General features: G+C 38.9%; 3 protein-coding genes and 1 long non-coding RNA gene across 4 annotated transcripts in view; 2 read left to right on the top strand and 2 right to left on the bottom strand.

Annotated features, from left to right (window-relative positions):
• The window catches only part of LOC137792798 (uncharacterized), a 28664-nt gene extending 25558 nt beyond the window's left edge, over positions 1 to 3106 (bottom strand). The window contains exon 1 of the long non-coding RNA XR_011078162.1: positions 1422 to 3106. This is a non-coding gene — a long non-coding RNA (uncharacterized lncRNA). The remainder of the gene's footprint in view (positions 1 to 1421) is intronic.
• A 440-nt stretch (positions 3107 to 3546) lies between these two features.
• On the top strand, positions 3547 to 4981 carry LOC137792799 (uncharacterized; the record flags this gene model as incomplete). The annotated part of the gene is made up of 5 exons (XM_068588515.1): positions 3547 to 3870; positions 4097 to 4161; positions 4258 to 4403; positions 4518 to 4562; positions 4862 to 4981. Coding segments are annotated over 5 exons (678 nt in total), but the record flags the coding sequence as incomplete, so codon positions are not given.
• An 8306-nt stretch (positions 4982 to 13287) lies between these two features.
• On the top strand, positions 13288 to 14358 carry LOC137793014 (5-hydroxytryptamine receptor 4). The gene has a single exon (XM_068588910.1). It carries the CDS (start codon positions 13288 to 13290, stop codon positions 14356 to 14358), a length of 1071 nt encoding a protein of 356 aa, XP_068445011.1.
• A 2737-nt stretch (positions 14359 to 17095) lies between these two features.
• On the bottom strand, positions 17096 to 25377 carry adra1d (adrenoceptor alpha 1D). Its single transcript, XM_068588909.1, has 2 exons — positions 24132 to 25377; positions 17096 to 18366 (listed from the first exon to the last, which is right to left on the bottom strand). The coding sequence occupies exons 1-2, from the start codon at positions 25243 to 25245 to the stop codon at positions 17816 to 17818; spliced, it is 1665 nt and encodes a 554-aa protein (XP_068445010.1). The 5' UTR covers positions 25246 to 25377; the 3' UTR covers positions 17096 to 17815.
• Positions 25378 to 26203: the final 826 nt, after the last annotated feature.

The following is a 26203-nucleotide window of genomic DNA, read 5'->3' as shown; positions in this document are numbered from 1 at the left end:
GTTAACACCACCCTTGTGTTCAAAGATAAGAGCTCAGTTCCTTTAACAAGCAATGCAACTTCACAACTCAGCAGTGCACTTACAAGCAACTCTACCTCCCTGAACATTGTACCAGGCAGTGTTGATGCAAGTAAGTGGCAGGAGCTTTTTAAAATCTAACTTTGTATCAATCTGATCAAAATAAATGCATGTGCATGTTAAAATGTCATATTCTTTCATAACCAACGGATTTGTGTATAGCTTCTTCTTCTGTTGCTACGACCGCTGGACCAACTGTAACAACTGCAACGACAGCTGCTCCGACAGCAGCTCCCAATGTTACAGCTGCACCAACTGCTGCTCCCAATGTTACTGCTGCCCCAACAGCTGCTCCCAATGTTACTGCTGCCCCAACAGCTGCTCCGAATGTCACAATGGCTCCAACTGCAGCTCCTAATACTACAGTTGCCCCTACTGCTGCTTCCACTGCTGCACCATCTACATCAACCACCATTGCCTCAACCAATGCCCCTACATCCAGTGAGGGAACGCTTGACCTTAAATTTAGTCTCGACCAAACATTTACATCCGATCTTTCCAACTCAACTTCAACAGCATATCAGACTTTGGCTGCAGAAGTGGTCAAAGAGGTAAGATGAGTTTAAAGTAGGCTTTTTACAGAAACGGAAGTTAAATTATACTTAAACAATGTTAATTCTATGAGGATCAGAAGACAAAGAAGTATATTTAATTACATGTTTTGGACCTTGAATACACTCATACACTCAAGCATTCTTGAATTAATGTAGATTTATAATCTTGTAAACATAATATACATCCAGAAGATAAGAAATGATTTATAGCAGCCTCCAAACCAATCAGACTAATATATATATATATATATATATATATATATATATATATATATATATATATATATATATATATATGTATATATATATATATATATATATACATATATATATATATATATATATACATACATATATATATATGTATATATATATATATATATATATATATATATATATATATATATATATTATTGTAAGCAATTACTCTGCAAATGACAGTAATGTTGTCTTTCAGCTAAACAAAGTGGGTTCTCGTCTTTATGGATCATCTTTCCTTCGCACCATCGTTAACTCATTCACGTAAGACTGAATCTCACTCATTGGCTAATTTTGCTGGACCTTTCCCAGTGACTTGCTTTTGAAAAGTGCTGCTGTGTGTCTTTGTCATTAAAGGAGTGGATCCGTGGTTGTCGACAACACTCTTGTGTTCAAAGATAAGAGCTCAGTTCCTTCAGCAAGCAATGCAACATCACAACTCAGCAGTGCACTTACGAGCAGCTCTACCTCCCTGAACATTGTATCAGGCAGTGTTAATGCAAGTAAGTGATAGGAGCTTTTAAAAATTACCGTGGTGCAGCGTTAAGGGTGTTGACAACTGAGTGGAAGAAACAGCTGGTCCTGGAACAGAGGTTTCTGTAGCGCCTCCTAGAAGGTAGGAGGGCAAACAGTCCGTGGCTGGGGTTAGTGGGGTCCCTGATGATGCTGTGGGCTCTTCACAGGCAACACTTGAGGTGAATGGTTTCAATTGCAGGGATTGGAGTACCGTGATGCATTGGGCGATTTTCACCACCCTCTGCAGAGCTTTCCGGTCTGAGGCAGAGCAGTTGCCGTACCAAACTGTGATGCAGTTTGTAAGGATCCTTTCGATGGTGCAGTGGTAGAAGTTCACCAGTATTGGAGGAGACATGTGGATCTTCTTCAGTTTCCTCAGGAAGAAGAGATACTATTGTGTTTTTTTGCCCAGGGTTGAGGTGTTAAGGGTCCAAGAGAGGTCCTCTGAGATGTGGACATCCAGGAACCTGAAGCTGGTGACACGCTCAACATCTGTTCCATTGATATGGATGGGGAAGTGTGTGCAGGGCTTTGTCTTCGTGAAGTCCACAATGACTTCTTTTGTCTTCTTGATGTTGAGGGCCAGGTTGTTGTTCTCGCACCGCGCCGAACCTCCTCCCTGTAGGCCGATTTATCGTTGTTTTTGATGAGGCCCACCACCGTTGTGTCATCTGCAAACTTAATGATGGTGTTGAGACCATGTACAGGCATGCAGTCATAAGTGAACAGGGAGTAGAGAGGACTCAGCACCCAGCCCTGTGGGACGCCAGTGTTCAGGATGAGAGTTGAGAAGGTGTGATTACCTAACCTAACATACTGGGGTCTGTTGGTTTGGAAATCCAGCATCTAGCTGCAGAGGGAGGTGTCGATGCCAAGCTCACCTGGTTTAGCATTCTCACGTAGGTGTTGTTGTTGTCCAGGTGGGAGAGAGCGAAGTAAAGCGCTGTGGAGATGGCATCCTTTGTATTCCTGTTGTGGTGGTATTCGAATTGGAAGGGGTCCAGTGTGGGTGTTAGGTAGGTTTTGAGATGGGCCTGGACCGGCCTCTTGAAGCACTTCATGGTGATGGGAGTAAGTGCAACAGGGGGAAGTCATTTAGGCTTGATGCATTGCAGTGCTTTAGCACTGTCACAATTGAGGTGAGTTTGAAGCATGTGGGTATGGCTGCTTGGGCCAGTGACAGGTTGAAGATGTCAGTCAGGACCCAAGTCAGCTGCCCAGCACAAGCCTTGAAGACAAGTCCGGGGATGCCATCAGGGCCAGCAGCCTTGCATGCAGCCTTGCAAGATTCTGCTTAGCGTTGCACACACGTCGGTGGGGGAGAGGGTATGGGGCTGGTGATCATTGATAACAAATTGTTTTTTGTACAGCTTCTTCTTCTGTTGCTGCCACCGCTGGACCAACTGTTACAACTGCACCGACTGCTGCCCCGACTGCTGCTCCGACAGCTGCTCCTAATGTTACAGCTGCTCCAACTGCTGCTCCCAATGTTACTGCTGCTCCAACTGCAGCTCCCAATGCTACTGCTGCTCCAACTGCTGCTCCAACTGCAGCTCCCAACGCTACTGCTGCTCCAACTGCAGCTCCCAATGTTACTGCTGCTCCAACTGCTGCTCCAACTGCTGCTCCCAATGTTACTGCTGCTCCAACTGCAGCTCCCAACGCTACTGCTGCTCCAACTGCAGCTCCCAATGTTACTGCTGCTCCAACTGCTGCTCCAACTGCTGCTCCCAATGTTACTGCTGCTCCAACTGCAGCTCCCAATGCTACTGCTGCTCCAACTGCTGCTCCAACTGCAGCTCCCAATGTTACTGCTGCTCCAACTGCAGCTCCCAATGTTACTGCTGCTCCAACTGCTGCTCCAACTGCAGCTCCCAATGCTACTGCTGCTCCAACTGCTGCTCCAACTGCAGCTCCCAATGTTACTGCTGCTCCAACTGCTGCTCCCAATGTTACTGCTGCTCCAACTGCTGCTCCAACTGCAGCTCCCAATGCTACTGCTGCTCCAACTGCTGCTCCAACTGCTGCTCCAACTGCAGCTCCCAATGTTACTGCTGCTCCAACTGCTGCTCCCAATGTTACTGCTGCTCCAACTGCTGCTCCAACTGCAGCTCCCAATGTTACTGCTGCTCCAACTGCTGCTCCAACTGCAGCTCCCAATGTTACTGCTGCTCCAACTGCTGCTCCAACTGCTGCTCCCAATGTTACTGCTGCTCCAACTGCTGCTCCAACTGCTGCCCCAACAGCTGCTCCGAATGTCACAGTGGCTCCAACTACAGTTGCCCCTACTGCTGCTTCCACTGCTGCACCATCTACATCAACCACCATTGCATCAACCGATGCCCCTACATCCAGTGAGGGAACCCTTGGCCTTAAATTTAGTCTCGACCAAACATTTACATCCGATCTTTCCAACTCAACTTCAACAGCATATCAGACTTTGGCTGCAGAAGTGGTCAAAGAGGTAAGATGAGTTAAAAGTAGGCTTTTTACTACAACGGAAATTAAATTATACTTTAACAATGTTAAATCTATGAGGATCAGAAGACAAAGAAGTATATTTAATTACATGTATTGACATACATTAAATACACTGATATTGCAAGCATTCTTGTATTAATGTATATTTACATTTGCTCATTCTGAGTTTTTTGTATGAATACCTCCTTGTATTCCTTAATTTCTTTCAGCTAAACAAAGTGGGTACAAGTCTGTATGGATCGTCTTTCCTTCGCACCATCGTTAACTCATTCACGTAAGACTAAAGACTCTCAGTCGTTGGCTAATTTTGCTGCACATTTCCCAGTCACTTGCTTTTAAAAAGCGCTGCTGTGTGTCTTTTTCATTAAAGGAGTGGATCAGTGGTTGTCGACAACACCCTTGTGTTCAAAGATAAGAGCTCAGTTCCTTCAGCAAGCAATGCAACTTCACAACTCAGCAGTGCACTTACGAGCAGCTCTACCTCCCTGAACATTATATCAGGCAGTGTTGATGCAAGTAAGTGATAGGTGCTTTTAAAAATCAAACATTGTATCACTCTAATGAAATATAAATGTATGTGCATGTTACAACGTCATTTTCATTGATAACAAATTAATTTTTGTTGTACAGCTTCTTCCGTTGATACCACCACTGCACCAACTGTTACAACTGCACGTAAGTTATTGGTGACTTAAACGTTTCTAAGTATAAAGTTTTACTTCAAAATGTATTGAATTCATGGTTTCCAAATCTTAATCTTTTAAATTATTAAATGCATTTTACAATGTGACATTTGTAAATATCTGTTCATTTTTCAATATGTAAGTAGGGTGAGGGCTGAAGCTTGGGGTGCAGCTTCTTTTTAATCTGTATTTTGAACTTGTTACAGTATTTTACTTACATTCTGTCCAGATAATTTCACTAACAACACAATCTAACAATCATTACAATTTTTGCTTTTTCTAATATTTCAGAGACAACATCAAGCAGTCCTCCTCAGCCCACAATGGGCTCAGTGGCAGTCTTTTCATTAACACTGCTTGCTGTAGCACAGATGCTGATGGACTTATAACTGAAACCCCAAGTTAATGCACTAACATTGCCAATATGTTTTGCTGTGCTATCAAGTTTGGGAAAAAGCAATGTAACACTGAATTAGAAATAAAAGACATAACAAGTGTATAATGAAATGTATCAATGCAATGTCATTTGGTAAAAAGATGTGTACTGTGTGTCAAAGATTAAGACATTTAATGTTTCACTTTTTTAAAATTCAATTTTATTTGAACATATAACCAAGGATTACTACAAAGAGTATGAGTAATACAAAATACATTATTTGATTGTTTTTTTTGGCATTTTCTTTGGTTGATGCCATAGAATGTGTTTGCTTTGTAACTGCTTCTTTATATGCAATTTTTCATGTGGCATTGTTAACATTGCTAAAAAATGCAAATTTGTATCGGATAATGTTTAACATTTTTATTTCCAATTAAAAACATAATACAATTCATCAGGACACAATTTACATCCAATGTTATTGTGAAGTGCAAAGGAAAGAAGTGTGCAGTTAATGTAGTGTGATGCCAAAAGATAGGCGTGTGGAAGTAACATAGTGTTGATTATGTTGATTTTATGACTATCTTTCTCCCACCATAACCACATAATTTAAGGTAACTTACTTTACCGACACCACAGTGGCCATGTGAGGGTGTTAGAGTAAAAAAACATTGTCATGAAACCTTCAAATTATTTTGTCATTGAACGTAATGTTGGGTTTCGCAGAACCACCAACCAGTATCAACTGAATATGGCAAGTGGATTGGTAGATGCAAGTTTGAAAAGTTCCTGCTTGTATCCTGTAATGTAAAAAGATTATTGATTGTAATTGATTTACTCTTTAAATTAAATAGTGATTCTTCCTGTATGTTTTTGAGAAGGGGGATAAAACATATGTGTCTTTGTTAATCAATATTAAAATGTAACCTTCACAATGACTTTGTTGGTTTTGAAATGTTTCTTTTTTCGACACTGTTTTAGTTTCCATTTAATTATCTGAACCGCATCCTTGTTGTAATAAAAAAAAATATTTCATTGTAATTGATCAAAAGAAAGACAGATTTTATGTAAGATGTAAGATGATCATTGCCAAGGCTTACAGTAGATTTTAGCATTAGAATACTTCCTAATGTGTCAATGAAAGTTACCCTTTCATAAAAATCCCTCACTTTTCGGCGAAGTTCACCATTTTCAAACCAAAATAGGTGACCTTCGTAAATTGTGTAAATTCAATGAGAATTTTCTTTGGGGATAGGGGGTATTTATATTTAGTGAAACTGCGAAACGGGTGCGCGTGTCAGAAGGGAGCGCGAGTGCATGGTAATATAATATTTTCTGGTATATCTAATTTAAGTTATCCAGGAGCTCTGTCATAGACTTAGCTAACGTTAGCTACAGCTTGATGAATTGAGTCATTGAACACAGCAGGAGAGACTGCGACGTTAGCCAGCTAGCTAAAGCTCCGGTGGAAAATTATTAGCGTTGAGGGGACTGACAAGGCAGAAGGTAAAGTGGTCCACCGTTCTATCAATAAGCAGACCTGCCAACCTGTACGCAATTTGCGTAGTGGATACGCACTTTGACTTCAAAGTAAGCCGGTAAAAATTAGTCTAAAATTAATTTTAGATTAGTTGACTAGCACACATATGCAATGCAATATACTGCATAATGAGTATTTATGACTTGTCCCCTATTAGTTGTCAATTTCCATCTCCCCCTCATCGGTGTTAGACCCAGTGACAGGCTGGCATGAAATGGCTTGCATAATACTTATTAAGAAAGCCATTATAATTATTGACTCATGGCTGAAGTTAAGTTTCTCCAGCTTTCCCCAGGTTGACAAAAATAGCATCTCAAAATGCATCAGATTGATATATGGAAGCCCATTCCCGTATGTACGCCGTATGTGTCAATTACCTGTATTGTTTGAAGAAAACAAAACTGGATTAAGGACTTTTCCAAGAAGTTGCCCGAGAAGTAGCTGTCTTCTCTCAGTTTGTCAAATAGGTCCATCCAAAACTGGACACACTCACTTCGCAAGTTCAGCCACCATCGCTCAATCCGCTGGTTTCCAGTGCTTGGACCAAAGGTTACACTATCTGTCTCAGCTTGGTTCTCTGAAAAATGCAAAAGCCTCTGCATTTCAGCCATGTGTCCATTTTCTGTTCCTAAATCAAGTCTGAGTCTGGCAGGGCATCCCTCGGCATTGATCACAGCATCCATGAAGTAGCCAGCGATGATCTTCGGATCATTGTTTGTTTTGTAAGCTTCAAGCCATATTATCTTTCTGGAAAACCCATCAATGCATCCACTGATTGCAATTCCAAATGGCTTAAGTTTATCGTAGCTATCAACGTGCCAGACATAGTTTGGACCACAGCTATGGTAAACACGTCTTCGCAGTCTGTTTCTTGACCTCAGATCAACACCTTCACCATCCAATAACTTTAGCAATATTCTAACTGTTTCTCTGTCAGTCACAATTCTATGTAACCAACACTTTTGGTGCATCCATCTGTAACCATGACACTGACCAGATGTTTCCAGTTGCTGTTCAATGAAGTTGGCCACCTCAGCCACATCAATTTTATTCTTTCTACGCCAGAGCTGCTTCTTGTTTTAAATCCTTTCTAGGGTGTGTTTGCTTAGTTCAATCCCATGTGAATTAGCAAGCATTTGAAGTATTTCATCTGTTGTAAAGCCATGTTTAAAGTAGTCTTCAATGTACTCACAATCCATTTCTATGTCAAATAGAGGGTAACCTATGTCAAACGAGCTGCTTTAGACTCTTGATTTTGTCCAAATATGTATCTCTTTTTTTTTGTCCTAATTTTTTTTTTTTCATCTTAATTTTTTTTTTCATCCTAATTTTTTATTTTGTTTTGGTCCTATTTTTTTTTTGTCTTGATTTTTTTTTTTTTTTTTTGTCCTAATTTTTTTTGTGTGTGTGGCGGGAATGGGCTTCCGTAGAATTGATGCTTTAAAATATGGAATATTACATTTTTCTTACGAGGAAGCATGTCCCTGGATTCCCCTAAAGGGGTAATATCCTTCTCACCTTTTTCACCCTTGACCCGTTTTTATGCCTGTTATTAACTTGAAATAATCAAATATGACTGATGTTGCACCGATTTTTAATCTTACTTCCATGCATTTATCATACTATGACATAATGTACATAGAGTTGGAAGGTGTTTCCCGACCACACACAAACCATCATCATCGTCATCATGAAACTGCCCTGCTGTTGCTTGGCATGTGATTAAATTATCAAGTGTCTATTTGTTGGCTATGTGACTACAGCCTGTGTATGTGGTACAGATAACCACTGCAGATCATCTTGCGATGGGATCACACCAGCTGTAACCAAAATCAGGCCAGGAGCATAAATTGGGTGGGCCAAAGTCTTAAAACTCAACATTCTGTCAACAGACAGACAGATCTGCCAAAGTAATCAAAACGACCTTTGGGGTAGTTCCCGCTTCAATAGGCGTCTCCAGGACTACACTTTGTCAGGTGCAACATAATCAACACACTTCACGCTTTTTCACCAGTCCTGTCTCATTCCAGCAAGCAAGAATCTAAAAAGGAGACAGAAAAGGATGAACAAACAATGTGGTGACCATGTCGACTTAAAACACTCAAAACTCAACCCCCTGAACAAGGACACTGATATTGCCAAACTGTGTGTAGTGGGTGAGCAGCTAGGCCACAATGAAAGGGTCTCTTCCTGCCTGCCTATAGATTTGTGAGATGCAAAATTATCTCACAAAGCCTTCCTGCCAGGTATTTCTTGGATAGGGCTCTACTTGCGACACCATCCCAAAAGTACATGAACTTCGGTATGACTGATGAGGGCCAATGTCTGCTAGTCAACAACTTTGACATTTGGCAATGTGAGATCTCACTCTTGACGAGATGGTCTGTACCACATTTACTAACAAGAATATCATAATGTCATTATTGGGCCAAATATAGGACACAATAATTACATATGGCAGCTCACCAGAGTTACGATTGTACTCCTTCTCTCTTTTTAAATGTCAAAATGCTTTGATGGCCAATTGTGATATCCTATCATCAGTTGAGTTTGTGCATACACTATATTATTAATACAAAATGTAGAATCCCATTAATCAAAAATGGTTAAGAAAAAAGAAGTAAGAAATGACTTATTCAAAGACATATTCCTATGCATTCTCTTATTTATCTAGTCCACTCAGTGATTGAAGACACATAAACTCCATAAACCATCTTCTTCATCGAAAATGCCATGCCCAAAATTAATTGTGTGTTTCTGAAACAAGGTCTATTTGTTATCATAATAAAGGTGACATTCTATTTTAAGCGTCAGTGTATATGTTATCCTCCAGATGGAGACATAGACCATGTTTTCAAATAGAAGACTGAAAATTCAGCTTTTCGATGCTGGAGGAAAGCAGAATGCAATCTCTCCATACCATGCAAGATGCAATTAATAGACACAGCTGGAATCGACTGAAATATGATTTAGAAACATTAGCCCATGAACAGCATTTTTGATTGAAAAACAGAAAAGGTAAGACATTATTTATGGTTGTTCCTGTATTAAGTGATATAGTTATTTCCTTTTCTTGGGTGCCACTAGTTCAGTAAATTTTGGGGGAATGATCTTATCATGTGAGAAGATTTATACAGTGTGAATGGGGGTAGCACGAAGTAGTAGAAATGCATGTTTCACTGTATTTTATCAGCCACCATAGTTCTTCTCGAAGCCTGGTAAACAAGAGAAGTTTCAACTAGTTACAATCTACAATGTCACCACTAGATGACACCAAATCCTTCATAGTACACTTTTAAAACTGGGGTAATCAAAGAGAATTTGTCTGGTAGTAAAGAGTAAAAAGGGGAAAAAACATGGAATTTACTCCATATTACCTACAAAAAAAAAACTGTCAGAAATGGTCTACCTTACATCTGGATTAAGTTCACCAGCAACATTTGGCAGCTTCTTAGATTTGTTCAAAGACCTCCCTTCATTATGTTAGGTAAACTAAATGTGAGCAGCATTTTTTTTGTTAAAACCCATTTACAAATGATTGGTATACACGGGTTTTAGATCCCGGTCTGGGCGGGGTTCAGATACTGGTCTGGCGGGTCCCTCTGTGTGGAGTTTGCATGTTCTCCCCATGTCAGCGTGGGTTCTCTCCGGGTTCTCCGGCCTCCTCCCACAGTCCAAAGACATGCAGGTTTGGTCAATTGGACTCTAAATTGCCCGTAGGTGTGAATGGTTGTCTGTCTCTATGTCTGCCCTGTGATGGACTGGCGACTTGTCCAGGGTGAACCCTGCCTTTGCCCCTTGACAGCTGGCATCGGCTCCAGTGCCTTGCAACCCTAAACAGGATAAGCGGTTTAGATAATGGATGGATGGTATATAAACATAATTAAAAGAAAACTTTTTTTTTAATTTGAAGCATCATAAGGTATCAGAAGATTATTAATCAGTATTACACTGTTAATAATGAAATGTTTAATCATATTAGATAGGTCACTTTATTTATCGCTTAGTAAATGCAACAAAGCCCGGGAATCAAGCCTCGCTCACTCCTCTTTTAGAAACAAAAGAACAGATGTAGCAGCAAAGCACACTTGCATTACACATATGAATGACTGGTTTGGAAAAAAAAAAAAACACGATCTATTCAGCCAATCTGCCTTTTATTGCACCCTTCATTAAAAATCCCTCATGTTTAATTAGAACACATCCGCCACACTTGAAAAGTGTCTGTCACTGGCTGAGGCCCAAGGTATTCAAGCTTGGCAGGATTGGTTGTGCTCGACTGCACACTGAAACACATGAAAGGGATGATGAAAGCTGTTTTAAGGGTATGAAGAAAGTGAAGTTGCCCTCAGATAATACATATTCATGCATCCTCATCATGTGTACTTAAAACCAAAAAAATGGTATTGTTGTAAGTCTTCTATTTTCCTTTAGTGTTATTATTTATTTTCCTCCAATTTATTTATGAATTGTATCATGCACAACATTAAGCCAAAACAAAAATTGCACAACATGTTAAGCATATCATTTTGATTTGAGATAGATGCAGCAGTTGACTGAGCTCTGGGCAAGGGTCATTCTACAAATATTAAAAAAAAACGTGTGAAGGATCAGAGTCTCCTGACAGACTTTTTGATGCATTACAAATTACTTTTGCCTGGTAAAGTTATTTCAATTAGTCCTAAAAACACCATAAAATATCATTACAATCCATCCCAGTTATTTAGACCTGTTAATAAAAAATACAGAAATATCCACTTACTGGGGAAACCTCAAGAGATGGATCATCAAAGTCAGTAGGATACACCTTCTGGGACTATTAATGCATGTACAACAATTGCATGACATAGTCAATAGTTATTTCTATATACACCAAGTGGGGGTTAAAATGGCGACATTGCCATCCCGAGAGCCACATTGTATAGTATCGCTAAAAACAAAGTGTTTTGACAGACAGCAGAAACATTCAGGATGTTAACTGATGAATTGTGTGTTTTTACTCAGTGTATTCTCAGTCTGAGGAATCCCGTTTTGGGATCTATCAATGGTTTCAAATACAGGGTTATGTTCTCACACTGGTTCGTTGTCAAATATAGTTTTCTGTCTTTTTATTGTTGGGAACAACATCATCGTTCACGCTCTGATGTACACCTTCCAAAGTGATATACAGATACTGGCCTGTCCTTTTTCAACAAACCACAATACAAATTAAATTAGCAGTCATTTAAATTGAGTTGGCGGGGGAGTTGGCAACAGACTGTATTTTGTTACTGGAATTATTGTTGCATGCGCTCATTATAATTCCCAGCCCATCCCTCCCGTCTCTGTGTAAAAGGTGCAGTATGATACAGACATAAGGACAGACGATCATCTCTTTGCTTCACAGGTGAGTGTCATTGTTTACACCATTTTCTGGTTGTGCACGATGAGTTTTACAATTGACAAACCTTTGTTTTTTTTTGTTTTTAATCTTAATTAAATGTTTTTGGGGAAATTCTCACTTCTATAACTAAACAAATTCTTAGTTATTGAGCTGTTCTTTGTAGAATCAGATGGAAGAATCCTATTGACAATCCTACCATCATACTAGTATTGTATCGTCCTGTATTTCTGCATTGCAAAAGATGTAACCACCTATTATCTATAGAAAAACTGTTGCCATTGTCTTTGAATTAAATATGTTAAAGTGTTTTTATTATTACCAGGCACATTTTGCTATTCACTAAATTACATTTTCATAAGCTTGACAGTAAGACATTATGTACAGAGAGCTTTCGCACAAATGTTTACTGATTATTGTCTGCTGGCAGTGTAAATCACAATTGATGAGAATAATTATACCACAATTACAGGCTAAAGTTCTGTCCAATTTAAAAGTGCAATGTGTAATATCTGGCCACATGAGCGAGGGAGAGAGAGAGAGAGAGAGAGAGAGAGAGAGAGAGAGAGAGAGAGAGAGAAAGGAGTTTCAGTTTTTCTAAGTCTACAAGCCCTGCAAAGATCTACTCACTTTCCCATCACCACTGCACGGTCCCTGAAGTGTTCATTAAAATCTGTTCATATTAGTCAGCTGTTCACCCTACCTGCACTGGAAATGCAATATTCAATATTGCAATATATGAAATATTATTCTACTCTTTACAGAGCAGAATAATGCTCTGTAAAGCATATTTGACTCCTCTTTACAGTCATATATGTCAAGTCATATTTGAAATGTTGTTGATATACTGCAGTGTATCCAGAGGAGTAAAATACACAATCGATCCTAGAGGCAAACATACTTATGAAATTAAATAAATTACATATATTCTTAAATAAATGTAATAATGTATGCGATGCGTGTAACATAAAGGGTTAAAATTCCTAAATAACTTTGTAATAAAATGTGACTGTGGTGTAAAGTTCCACTTCAACTGACCTAATGACTCATAGGAAACATTTCTGCCTGCTCAAGATTTGCAATGTATCTATTTGACTCAGAGTGTTTCTTTGTTTAGATGACAAGTGCAAAAAGTAATAATATATAATTTCCCTCATATATAGATCTGTGTTGATGAAAAGAACATCTGGTTGGCATTTTAGATGAGCCAAAAACATCAGCACATTCATACCGCACAAACTTAAGTTTACGGTTGAGAGATTAAATAATGTGAAGTTGCCATGGAGCAGCATTTGGGATGAAACAAACAGAATCCTGGGTGGTTTGTCAATGTTTTCACTGTCAATGTATTACGGAGGAGTGTGAACAAAACAACTCATTACTTACATCTTACTTATCTGTGTGTTTTGACAGGCTTGACCATGGACAACAGCAGTTTGGGATTGCTCAGAGATGCTAACACATCACTTCAGATCGAACTTGAATCCTGTATTACATCGAGGAACCAGGTCTCTCGCATTTTTCTGTACGTCTTCCTCTCTATTGGCATCGTCTGCACAGTAGTGGGAAACTTCCTTGTGGTGTTGTCCATCGCCTACTTCAAGCAGTTGCAGTCACCCACAAACTCCTTTGTTATGTCCCTGGCAGTGGCTGACTGCCTTGTTGGTCTGGTAGTGATGCCATATAGTATGATTCGAACTGTGGAGGGATGCTGGTACTTCGGTGTCCTACTTTGTCAACTTCACTCTAGCCTAGATGTCATGCTGTGCACTGCCTCTATATTCCATCTCAGTTGCATTGCCTTTGACCGCTACTATGCTGTCTGCAACCCGCTAGTTTACTCTTTAAAGATGTCCCACAGTCGAGTAGCTCTCCTTATTGTTGTATGTTGGGCTGTCCCTACACTCATCTCCTTTGGACCCATAATGCTAGGTCTCCATATTGCCGGTGTGGACATCCTGCTTCCTGAAGATGTATGTGTGTTTTTGGTCAATCGCATTTATGCTGTCATGGCTTCTTTGGTAGCCTTCTACTTGCCGATGGCTATCATGCTAATAGCCTACTGGAAGATCTTCAAAGCTGCCAAACGGCAGGCCATGCAGATCAGCGCCATGGAAAGCCAGATGGCTGCTGGAGTCGGCAAAGACTCAAGTAAGAAACGAAGACACCGAAACACGATGAAGAGGGAAAGAAAGGCAGCAAAGACTTTGGGTATCATTATGGGAGTTTTTCTAATTTTCTGGATGCCCTTTTTTACAGTCAACATTGTGGACCCGTTTATTGAATACAGCACAGAGGTTATTGTCTGGGATATATTTTTGTGGCTAGGATATATCAACTCATCTCTAAATCCCTTCCTGTATGGTCTCTTTAACCGTTCCTTCCGTAGGGCATTTCTTATGTTCATGGGCTGCAGGGTATGCCTGCCTGGCTCTTCTCCTGGGATGGAGCTGTCGCACACAAGGAAAGATGCAAATGAACGTGCAGATTAACCTTAAAACAAACATAGTACCTCGTCATGAAACATTTGTTTATATCAGGAAGAATTTACTTATACTTATTTAAAAAATATCAGTGACGTGGGACTGCCGCCATCAATCTATAAGAATCATCCATGTGTTTAATGCGACATTGAAGACTGTGCCATTTTTTGAATATTTAAAAAAAAAAAAGGTTTTTCATGAAATGTAAGGGTATTGCTACAAAAGGATCCAAGAGGATGGCAGAACAGATATGGCCTAGAAATTGCTACAATTGAAAATATTATTATTATTTTTTATCCTACATACTAGTGAGTAGGAAGATCAATATTGAATTCTCGGGAACTAAAAAGAAATAGGGCAAACGTTTGAAAGATGTGCAAGACTTGAAGAGGCCACCTCAAATGGGTTGATGAAGCTTCACTATGGTGACACAACAGAGATTTACATCTCAAGTAAAAACCTTATTGATACAAAAAATATTCCTTTTCCCTTGGACTTTCACTCATTTGAAATGAATGTGGATCTGGTAAAGAGGAAATGTATAAGATATGGCCAGAATTTTAGGTTAAAACATCGAAAGAATTAACTAACATTTTCAACAGTATGTGAAAAAGTTACAATGTTGACGTTATGTCAAAGACATTTGTGTATTGTGCTGCCGAGATATGTGATTAAATATTTGTGTATCATCCTTCCTGCTGCCAGGAGGAGAGCAGCCAGGCAGATATAAAACACAGTTAGTGCATCTTCAACAATGTAAAAGACATTTGGACTTTTAGTATTGTCAGCTTACTTGGCTGTATTATAAAGAGGTTGATAATATTATTTGTAATAATAAACAATTTATACTTTGATTTGGAACTTTTTCAGAGGGTTTAAAAACCACAGTGGTCAAACTAAACTAAACATGAGTGTCAATACTTCCAACAACTGCAGCACAAAACATCATTATAAAAACCTACAGATACAGACTAAATATGTACAAGTTTGAAGGGTGCAAGATAAAAAGAACAGTACATATTTAACTGTGGCGCTCATATTTCTATCAGGTTAGTATAGTTACAAAAAAAAACCCTCTCTGATTGATCTCTGGTGCATTTTGCAATGAAGAAAGAGCATTAATGCAGTTATTGAACAAGCCAGAGCTTTGGTTATGGCCAATGAGCAAAACTGCTTCGGCTTTTTCAGTAAAATTACAATGCTAGCCACTTTGTGTACCCTATTTCATATGCACAAACTCAAATTGATCTATCAAGATGGCAAATTACAAGTTATTAACAAAATGTACTGTGTATCCCTCGTTGCATCTCTACAGTGAATTTTATGAAATGTGATGTATTGATATCTGTTGTCTTGCTGCTGATATGCTGAAATGTTGCATGCTTAAAAAAATATGCAGTTTTCTGCTTTGTCTGATTCTTTGTTGATCTTTTACGGTTTGAAAACAGGTCATCCTCTCATAAACCAATTTATAAAAAAAATAATAATGTCGATATTTAGCCACCCTCAATGTGCTGCTTACAGGTTTAGCTCAAAGTATAATGGTTTAAGTGTTACCCATCAAATTGAGCTTTTTGAGGTCAAAACATTAGGTAAAATTATGAAATAGGCTTGCCTTGTACTTTTGTTTTGTATTTTATTCATTTATCTTTGTCATATAATATTTTTTCCAAAACAGTCTAAAATGTTAATAACGTTCATTAATTTCAATATTTCAGTATTTTTTCTCTCTATGGTGTGAAAATGACAATATACACTTTTAAACATACAATAGAGTAGTTAGCATTGGCATGATACAAATATGTTGGACTCAGTATTATTTTGATTGTTGTAATAAACAGTATTCAGTGTGTATTCACCAAGGCAGAATTATTTTTCCCAACATTCTTGCTAGATGGTAACTCTGGGTATGAATTTAACAATAAAAATTAGGTTGTCTTTTGATTGTTCTTCTGAAATGATTGCTGCCTGAGAGCACAGACTGTATTCAGGAGTTGCAGCACAGTTCAGGCACACTAAGAATATCGCTAAGTAATAGTAGACCTCAAGGTGTTGTGACAAATAAGCAGGTGATGGACGATTGAATGCATGTGTATATGTGTGCCCTCAGCTTGCTCTTATTTTATCATAACACATTTCAAAAATATATAGGACTTTACCTTCTTTTTACGGACAATATCAAAATATATTATTTATTCCTAATTCAACATTTAGCATGACATTTTATTGCAAGTGTGTTGGGAAATAACTACAAATTGCATCTGCAATGATTAATCACTAGGAAGATTTGTATACTATATATTTGTTTTGCCAAAGTGCTACACTTGGTGGAGGCAGGACGTTTGTTTTGGTCTTGTTAGAGCAAGATTCGCCTCCTTCCTTCTCCAAAGGGAATAATAAAGGATCATTTCTTCTGACTTTTGCTGCATATTTTCCCAAAACCTCATTTCTTTATTTTTTTCAGTTAGCATAATGAATCTTAGTCTTATGTAAATGTAACTGATTGTTACTCTCTTTACATTCAGAAAATTTGAAATGTATTTGTAGGTCAACATATTTCTAACTACTCTGTCCACCTTGGTTGACAGATATTATTTCCATCAATTTCATTGTTAATTTGTCAAAATACGTTTTTTGTTCTTTCCAAAAGCACAAGACTTTAAGGTGAAACAATGCAAGAGGTGAAATGGAACAATAATGACATCTGCTGGGTGACAAAAAAACATCATTGGCTCAACAGGTTTGGCTTTTTATTTTAATTCTGATTTATATCTTACATTAACAAATATAACATCAACAAGTATTCCTAAAAGATCATGTTCATCTCACAGTTAGCATTCAATTGACAAACAATTAACAGTTAAGCGAGCCAAGAGGACATATGATGAGGATTTTTACTGAAATAAATGTACATTGCAAGATGAACTTATAAATCAAACAGTTAGAATAAATACTGTGCAGCATCTTCATCCATAGGCGGACTCTTATCTTTACAATGCCTTGTCAAAACCCCCAAACTAATTTTGATATATTACATTTGATTAAATCCGGACATTCTGGAAATAACAACATCTTTACTTATAACTCTTATTTTGCTCTGTTTCTAAATATTTATTTCAATCCTTTACAGTTGTATGTCAGTTTGTACAATCAGCGGACATATAAATATTATATATAAATTTAAAGAAATAAGCAGTAACAATGAGGCTAATGTATAATGTATCTATGCTGTGTAATGTGGATGCACACTGCTTCTAAGTAATTAAAGTAAGTCCAAGAATTTGCCTCACCACTTAAATAGCAAGATTATTCATCTATATAAACATGAAGTGAATGAAAGATTGAGATAAAGCCATTGTTCCCAGTCTGCAGCTTTCATCAAGCTTGGATGTGAACAGAAAAGTATGTCCTTATGGTCGTCCAATATGGCTCTGTGAAAATTAATAAAACATTCTCTGGTTAGCTCCTAAATGTCTGTCTCTTTAAGACCATAGCAGTCTGCCAGATCATAGAACTGATAACTGCTCTGCTCACAAGAGTTGTAAATCCCCATAGAAACTGTGTCGACTGTATCCATCCGACCCACAGCAGGTTTGGTTCCTTTTCCCGGTCCTACCTTGATTTTATTTGACAGATTGTTCACTTTCTCTTTGAGCTGAAAAGAAGGTTTTTGCAGAGGTGGAAACAAACTCCATCTCTTAAAACCTAGCGAGGGGCCTTTCCCCTTGTGAAACAAAGAGTTGCCACGGGATTCGTGCACAGCATAGCCGGGCTTACAGTCTCCTCTCTGATCCCTTGTCATTCCCTTGACAGCCGCCCGCCACCTGTGGTCATAGAAGCGACGAAGGGCCCTTTGTTTTTGATGACACTGGCACCTGAGGAGCCGAGTGAACGCCCGCTTGAACTCTTTGCTGGAGCAGGGGTAGATCATGGGGTTGATGCAGCTGTTGAAGTAGCCCAGCCAGAAGACCACCTTGAACAACGTTTCTGATGGCTTTAGTGCTGGAAAGACGGCACCTATATGGAGATGGAACCATAAGAAATAATCGTGAGGAAACAGACCACAATGCACAATACTAGAACAGTAAACCGCTCATTGTTTTGAACAGAATTCAAGATCCCTTTCATGAGATGAACGGAATCTAAATCTGAAACACACAATGTATTATACAGCTGTATTATGCTTGTGATACTTATGAGGTATCACGAGCTTTAACAGTAGGGTATTCACAGCATAATTTGTGTGGTGATTTGACGAGTAGCAGTAGTAATGAGAAGGACTTTTATTTATAAAGACAGATATTTATTGAGCATGTTTCAACCACATACCCCAATGCACACAACTATTTTTATGCTGGAGCATGTGAGTCGTTTTCTTATGAGTGCCAAGTACTTGAATCCTTTCTTAAGTGATTTTAATTGATTACAAAAATGTTGTCATTAACCAAACTGCTAAAAACATAAAGAGTATTGTAATTTTCCAGTGGTGTATGCTTTCTATCAAGGGATATGGTCTTGTCAGGTATTTGAATGAGATTCATTTTTGTAATTGCCTAAAGGCATTTTAAAAGTTTAACTTGCTGTGGCCATTTTGCTTATGAGATGAAATGACGTGCCGTTTTTTATGGAAGGCTGTCTTTTGCTACTGCTTCCTTGTTGTCCTTGTCTCCCTCTTGGATTTAACATACTTGTTGACCCTGGACACAAAGGCAAGATGTAAATGATAAATGGACCATTCAAGCGTTTCAACACTACATGACATCAATCACACACTGATGGGAGGTGCCACATCAGTAGCGTCAACCGTTCATACACATTCAGAAACATTGTGTCTTACTCAAGGACACATTGACTTAAGCTAGCAGCGCCAGGGATCAAACCACCAATCCTCTGATTGAAAGACTGACCACTGAGCCCCAGTCGCCCTCATGTCGCAGTGCTAATATCAAGTCGGCACTGCCTGAGCCCAGAAGTCTTTTTTTCATTTAAATTTCCAATAAATGTCTGTAAACTGGATTTGATGCAACTGCAACACTGGTAAAGACTAAGATTAATGGAGTGATGTTATCCACTGATTATGGACTGAAATGACATCACCTTAAAGGCTGTCAGCAAGTGATTCACCACTGTGACGCACTACCACTGCACAATGACAACAGATAATCTATTTTTGTTTTATTGCCTTTTAAAGTTTGATATCTGCTAAGATCAGACCATCCTCCCGAATGAAACACTGGTACAAGTCAGTAAATGGCTTAATGCAACAATATTTACATTTATAGAAGAAAGTCAGGTAATGTAGTACAAAGAGAGACAAAGTACAAGGATGAGTTCTGGATGAATGGATCAAACAAACATAGGACGTTCACCCAGGAGGCTGCGGTATGTGATACCAAAGGTCCTCGTTGACCTTTTTTAACTTGTGTATGTAAGTTAAGTACGTTACATACGTTAACATATGGCTTTCTCATTTTCTTAACAAACATACTTATTTGAACCCAAACCATGATCTGCTCCTTAACCCAACCAACTAGTTTTGTTCCATTTTTTGTTTTTGACACATCTTTGAGATGGCGACGGTTATCAACTGTGTCTGTTGCTGCTAGTATTTTCCAATCGTCTTACATGCCATTTTGAGAGTAATTTTAAAACAAACCCATTCTGTTGGTTATTAATAAGGACGTGTCAGAAAAGATGATGGCTGTTTGAAATATTTTCTGAAGATGTGGGTTTTTTTAAGTTCACATTGGCACTTACTTAATGACATTAATTACTTATTTGATTTCACATTGAAGCTCATAAAGGAGTCTGGGGACTTGTCCAATGTGGGACCTCTCTTTTGTGTGAGCAGACAGAATCGTGATCAGCCCTCTGTTAAAGAGTTTAGAGAATTATCTCCATGGCATTTGATATTCTGTGTAAAGGTCAACCTTTGATGGCTTATTAAAACTCCCCCTCAACATATGGCCAACACTTGCATAACCAATGCATTTGTAGTAAGTTTGTTTGATCAAATTGCATATTGTAATGATTATAGTAGTCATAAACTGTAAGTATTACAGTAGATGTTAGACATGAAAGACTAAAGACTAAACCAACTATGAATTAGTCTTTTTAAAAATCTCTGCTCCAAGCACATTTGTTCCTACCGAAGACATACATCTTACAAAACTTAGCAGGAATATATATTTCCTCAGGAGTGTTTTTGGACTAATTGCAGCTTCAAGTTTGCTGAGTTCGTATCTACAGCAGCAGGAGGTGTAATCAACTCAAAAAAAAGACATTGCTAAAAATAAAGAAACATGTCACTCAGAGAAACGGTGTGGCTAATTTGTTTTCATTTATTTTGTATTGTTTATTAGCAGAGGAAGTATCTGGCCCAAATAAATGAGGTTCTCAGGCTACATGCTACAATACTTGTTGCTCATATCAATTCATTGTTTTGATGTTCTAATGGGATTTGTTAACAATTAGGACAATATAGAATATCCCCAATTTTACACTTTAAAGAGAGAAAGCTTTGTGTTCTTCATAAACAAGTGTAACACACCCTCTATCACCAGTCAGGTGAAACACTCTTTTATTTATCAGCTTAGTTTAACATACAGTTTTGGGTGTTTTGACATGTGTTCATCGTCTAAACGTATTATCCACTTTTGTTGATGAATACTTTTGCTTCATTAATTATGATTTCATTCAAATATGTGTTTTATTGTTTCTTGCTTGAAGATCTAATGATTGTTCTGTCCTACTTCCTCTTCCTGGTTGACGATGGCGCTCTCTTGAAACATCACACATGTCCCTTGCTCCACCAGGTGTTAACACTGTGGATTGTACAAAACATAACTTTGGGATGGGAGAGGATTCAATGGGTTTCATTTTTTCTTTTACTTCAGCCTGAGATAAAAATAACTGGAGCTTGATTAATATGTTTATAAGTTATTGTATCTTAAGGCCTCAAACATGGAAAGACTGGTGTTATTAAAAATCTTAATGGATGAAATTCTCTGCTTAATTGTACTTTTACTGTTAGCAATGCAGTTTTAACCAGGAAGTATTTTAAATTGTTGTTTGGTGCTGGGGATCCCTTTTTTTTACATCCATGAGTTTCCTTTATGTTTGTATCAACGCTGTTCTATGTGTAATAATGAAACAGTAAGAAGCTGGAAAAAGCAGAGCTTTGAACCAGGTTCCTCTACTCTTGTGCTCATTTTGGTTCTCGCAAAGTTCTAGTACTTCTGGCTCACTTACTGGCTCACTTACTTCTTGATCAACAGGTTTTGTAATTGTCTCACAAAAGGTAAATGGTATGGGTCCACATTAAGCTCAAAGTACAAATGTAAATCCATCTAAGCATAACTACAGTAGCATTGGAATGTCTCTGTCATTTCTCAGTCCATACATTTTGGACATGGCTGGACAAAACTTTTTTACATTGCAAAATCATGTCATTCCCTTTAAGTGCATTGTTCTAATATTCCTAAGAATAGAATGCACAGCAAACCTTTAAAACAAAGAAAGTCTGTAATGGTTGGAAACTTGAAGCATCTATATGATTGTATGCCTTTATGCTAGTTGGATGTATGTGCAACAACTATTGGAAAAGCAGCAAATTAAAAATAGTCAAATCTATATTCCCTATGAGAGAAGTACTTCTGCAAGGCTATTCAATTATATTCCATCAATTTCTGGTATTCACAAGTCTGGTGCACTAATACAAGCAAATTATATATGGGCACTCTCTGGAGCTTCAGATGAGTCATTCTGTCTAGTTTTGCATCATTACAGAAAACAGCCCTGATTGGCACAAGAGGTGTTTAAAGTACTGTATGTCAGCCTCTCAACGAAAGGTTATTCATTAATGATGTCTCAACAACGTTCCAGCATCATCTCTCTCACTGACTGAGCAGAGCTAAGAATTGTCGGTGGTGACTATTGCACACTCATCAATCAGTCTATTCAGAAACAAACTGCAACCCTCCCCTTTAAAGATGAATCCATAAAACAGGGTAACACTATTGATTCCAATGGGGATTTGTGTTTTGAATTACTCAAAGTCCAGGGTCAGGTTGCAGTACAGCATACCCGAGGGGATTCTGCAGGACACCTTTCCAGCAACAACTATTCCTTTGAGTTTAGAGATCTACTCGACTTTAACAATCACATTATAATGATACTGCAGACAATAAAGTTTAGTGCCACAGTAAAAATCATAGACTCTGCATACTGCATCCTGGGTGATGTTTCCCAGGTGCACAGGCTGTATAATATGATCACAAAAGGCATTATATGTTTATGAAAATGATATAAGATTGTGATGGTCTATTCATTTGTAGTCCATTAACAATCAAACCCATTATTGGCATTGCTTGTATATAATCACAAGAGAAGATGGAGTATATCTATCTTAGACTTCTGGATACAAATATCCCCCTCTTTACTCCCATTGAGTGAGTCAAATTATGAGCAGCTTCCACTTAATTTCTCCCCCCCCCCCCTCTCCTCCTCCTTCCCCCCACCCTTCTCTCTCTCAGCCTTATTGTAGTAATTTGATTCAATAAATCTGGACGTATAGCAAGAATGAAAAGGCTGTACGTGCTTTACCTGATAAAGACACTGACCGTTTGTTCATAATGGCTTTCACAATCAATAATGTGAAATAATATGCAAAATTAAAATTCATGAGACCACCACAAATGTGTGTGTGTGTGTGTGTGTGTGTGTGTGTGTGTGTGTGTGTGTGTGTGTGTGTGTGTGTGTGTGTGTGTGTGTGTGTGTGTGTGTGTGTGTGTGTTTTGTGTCAGTATAGGCTACTTTCTAAGTGGAGGTGTGTATGGATGTTGCACTTAAGCTGTATGTAGAATACATAATGACTGCATTAGTCATCCCCTCTGAAGGACCTTCTCATCAAGTGATTCTCCATGTATCAGTGCCCTGTTGGCAACATTAACACCTATATTTCGAGTGTAATTCCTCAGCGTAAATAATTTCAGTTAGAATTTAATATTCAAACTGTAACCTTCCCTGCGATACAGATCATGAAACACAAAACCCTTCACAAACAAATATATGTATATATTTATTGTCTTACAATGGGAGACACTCTGAAACAGACAGCCTAGGTGTCTGTGGTGGCTGCAAGACATTGTGAGGTTTTAGTTGTCTAGAATATCAGTCTATGACTGCTCTGTTCAATATATGATATTAGCCATCTGGAAAAAAAGTCTCGCAGAAATAAATGACAAGCATGAAAAGAAACCACATTAATTGTCATCTTACAGATGTGACTTGATATCACCAATTACTGGCATTGTTTTCAGAATAAACGGTGAATAAAATCCAACATGTGTCGTTTTTCGGTTTTCTCTCATGCCTCAATCTGACTGTATGTTTTATGTTGTACATTTTCTTGAACTGTAATGTATTGATGTAATACTGTGAGCAAGTGTGTTGTAAATCAACGCAGTTCTCAGGAGGAGCTGCAGGCTGACAAAGTGTCATCTCTTCAAGTGACGCGAATTCATAAGCGATCACATAACTAGAAAACATATCGCTGCAAACGATTTACCACAACATCAGACGTGTTGAATCGTAATTGCAGTTCATTGATTTAATTTAATGTAGTAGAAATAAATAAAAAAATACACGTGTTTTATGTCCTTGACACAGACCATAGCCTCTGTTATAACGTCCTTTTCTGCAAACACTTAAAGTGCAATAGACGCACTGGGGAACACTTAGTTATGGGCCGAAAAGGACATAAAGTTACAAGACATACATACCCATAGGCAGAACGAAGAAGAAGGGCAGCCAACACAAGATGAACATCCCCACAACGATGGCGAGGGTTTTAGCAGCCTTTTTCTCCCTGGAGAATTTCATCAGCCGCACTGACAGCGAACTTCGAAACGGGTGGTTTTTGTTGCTCTTCGCGCTGGTCGGGCGCGCGTCCTCCAGCACGCTGCGACAGTGTATCCGCAGGACCACTTCCATCGACTTATTCCTCTCCCGTTTGACACCCGCTTCCAGGCTCTTAGTAGTCCTTCGGGCCACCACATAGACCCGAAAGTACATGATGAGAATGACCATGAGCGGGAGGTAGAAAGAGAAGAGCGAGGAGAAGAGCGCGTAGCCGGGCTCCTCTGTGATGCTGCAGATTCTGTCGTCGACAGGCGGCGGTTCCTTCCAGCCCAGGAGTGGTCCAACGGAGATGACCGTGGATGATACCCACACTAGCCCTAAAATAACTATTGCCTTCTTCTCTGTCATAATAGTTGGGTATTTCAGGCAGTGTTTAACACCTATGTACCGGTCGATGGAGATGACGCAGAGGCTGAGGATGGATGCGGTGCAGCAGAGCACATCCACCGCTGCCCAAATGTTACAGAAAACCCGGCCAAAAACCCAGCATCCCAGAACCTCTAGAGATGCAGAGAAAGGCAGCACAATACTGCTCAGCAACAGGTCTGCCATTGCTAAGTTGACGATGAAGAAGTTTGTGACAGTCTGCAAATGTTTATTGCATACAACAGACAGGATAACCAAAATGTTTCCAACGATTGCCACGGCAATAAAAACGAAGAGAAAGATTCCAACGCCGACAACCTGTGAGTCCACCGTGAAGTTTGGACACGTCGTGATGCTGTTGTTTCTGTCCAGAACAGATCCATTAAAAGCTTCAGCAAAATAGATCCCATAGTTGCTTTCGTTCCTCAAGTTAGAGTCAGTCATTTTGAAACGCCATAAAGAGAACTTTAGAGGAAGTTTCCTAAAGAATGTAGTTTTTTTTTTGTCAGCCTCTCTTTCCAGTGAAGCGGTCGTCTTTTGACTCAAACGAATGATATTTAAAAAATAAAAATACCAAACGAAAGTCCATATGAATGCAGGCAAATGCATGCATGATTACGCGGCTGTGTGTGTTTTTAAAAACAAAACAAAATATCTCACTCGAAAAACAATTGAAAACAAAAACATCAAATATAGCATGTAGATGTATTTTAACGCATTTCTTCCTCGCGTAGGTTTTCCATGATGACATCCTTTTGTAAAAACTCCCCGATCTCATTCAGAGCTAGTACAGCAGGTCTGGACCAACAGCTCCACCCACACGTCACATATTTAGTGGTGCGTTCAAAGTCTCCACAATAGCGCAACACTTTAAATATCGGCACGGATTCTATAATTGTACCTTTTTTTCTTATTTATCTGACATGTTTTCATTTACAGGTCATACGTGTCTACGATTGTTGTTTCTATGCGTCGTACAATACACTCATGAAAAATTATCCGGAAAAAACTCTCATCCATCCTGCAAAGATGGAAAAAAAAGCAACATCTGTCAGATCATCTTAAGAGCCATTAGGCACCAACAAGTCAACTTTGGCCACTGGAGAGAGACAAAAACGGAGTGTTCTTCAGGCAGAGCGATGAAGTCTTACACTGCAGCTGTCATCCCCATGCCGTGCATAGCAGGACAGGTCTGTACAAACCACCAGGGAGCCCGGAGGAGACAAGAGGTCAAAAGGCAAAGTCACAGAGCGGACAAACAATCCCTGCATGGGAAAACAGCAGCCTTGTGTTTTTACATAGAGCTCTAGGGGTGGAAGTAACAACTTATAAATGTACTTGTTACTGTAACCAAGTTGGTGTGTGTGTTTGTTTTTGTGTTTGTCTGTTCCTTTGCTCCGTGTATCATCCGATCATTCAATTGTTTTATATGCCGCTGTGCATTAAGCATATCAAAGAGTCTTTTTGTGAGGAAGAGCGGTGTTGTCTCCCGTCATACTTTTCATAAAGCATCATAACATCCCGTCTGAACTTTCATGTTTAAAAACATATCGATGACGACAATAAC

Source organism: Clinocottus analis, unplaced genomic scaffold (genome assembly GCF_023055335.1).
Source record: "Clinocottus analis isolate CAN_PGR_092001 unplaced genomic scaffold, fCliAna1.0.p SCAF_22, whole genome shotgun sequence".
Taxonomy (NCBI): Eukaryota; Metazoa; Chordata; class Actinopteri; order Perciformes; family Cottidae; genus Clinocottus; species Clinocottus analis.
This window is presented reverse-complemented; position numbering and strand designations above follow the sequence as displayed.

Excerpts from the sequence above, each read along its gene's own strand:
- LOC137793014 (XM_068588910.1), top strand. The coding sequence starts at position 13,288 with ATGGACAACAGCAGTTTGGGATTGCTCAGAGATGCTAACACATCACTT.
- adra1d (XM_068588909.1), bottom strand. The coding sequence starts at position 25,245 with ATGCATTTGCCTGCATTCATATGGACTTTCGTTTGGTATTTTTATTTT. Across the intron at positions 18,367-24,131 it reads CTTCTTCGTTCTGCCTATGG|GTGCCGTCTTTCCAGCACTA; the intron begins GTATGTATGTCT and ends ATCTCCATATAG.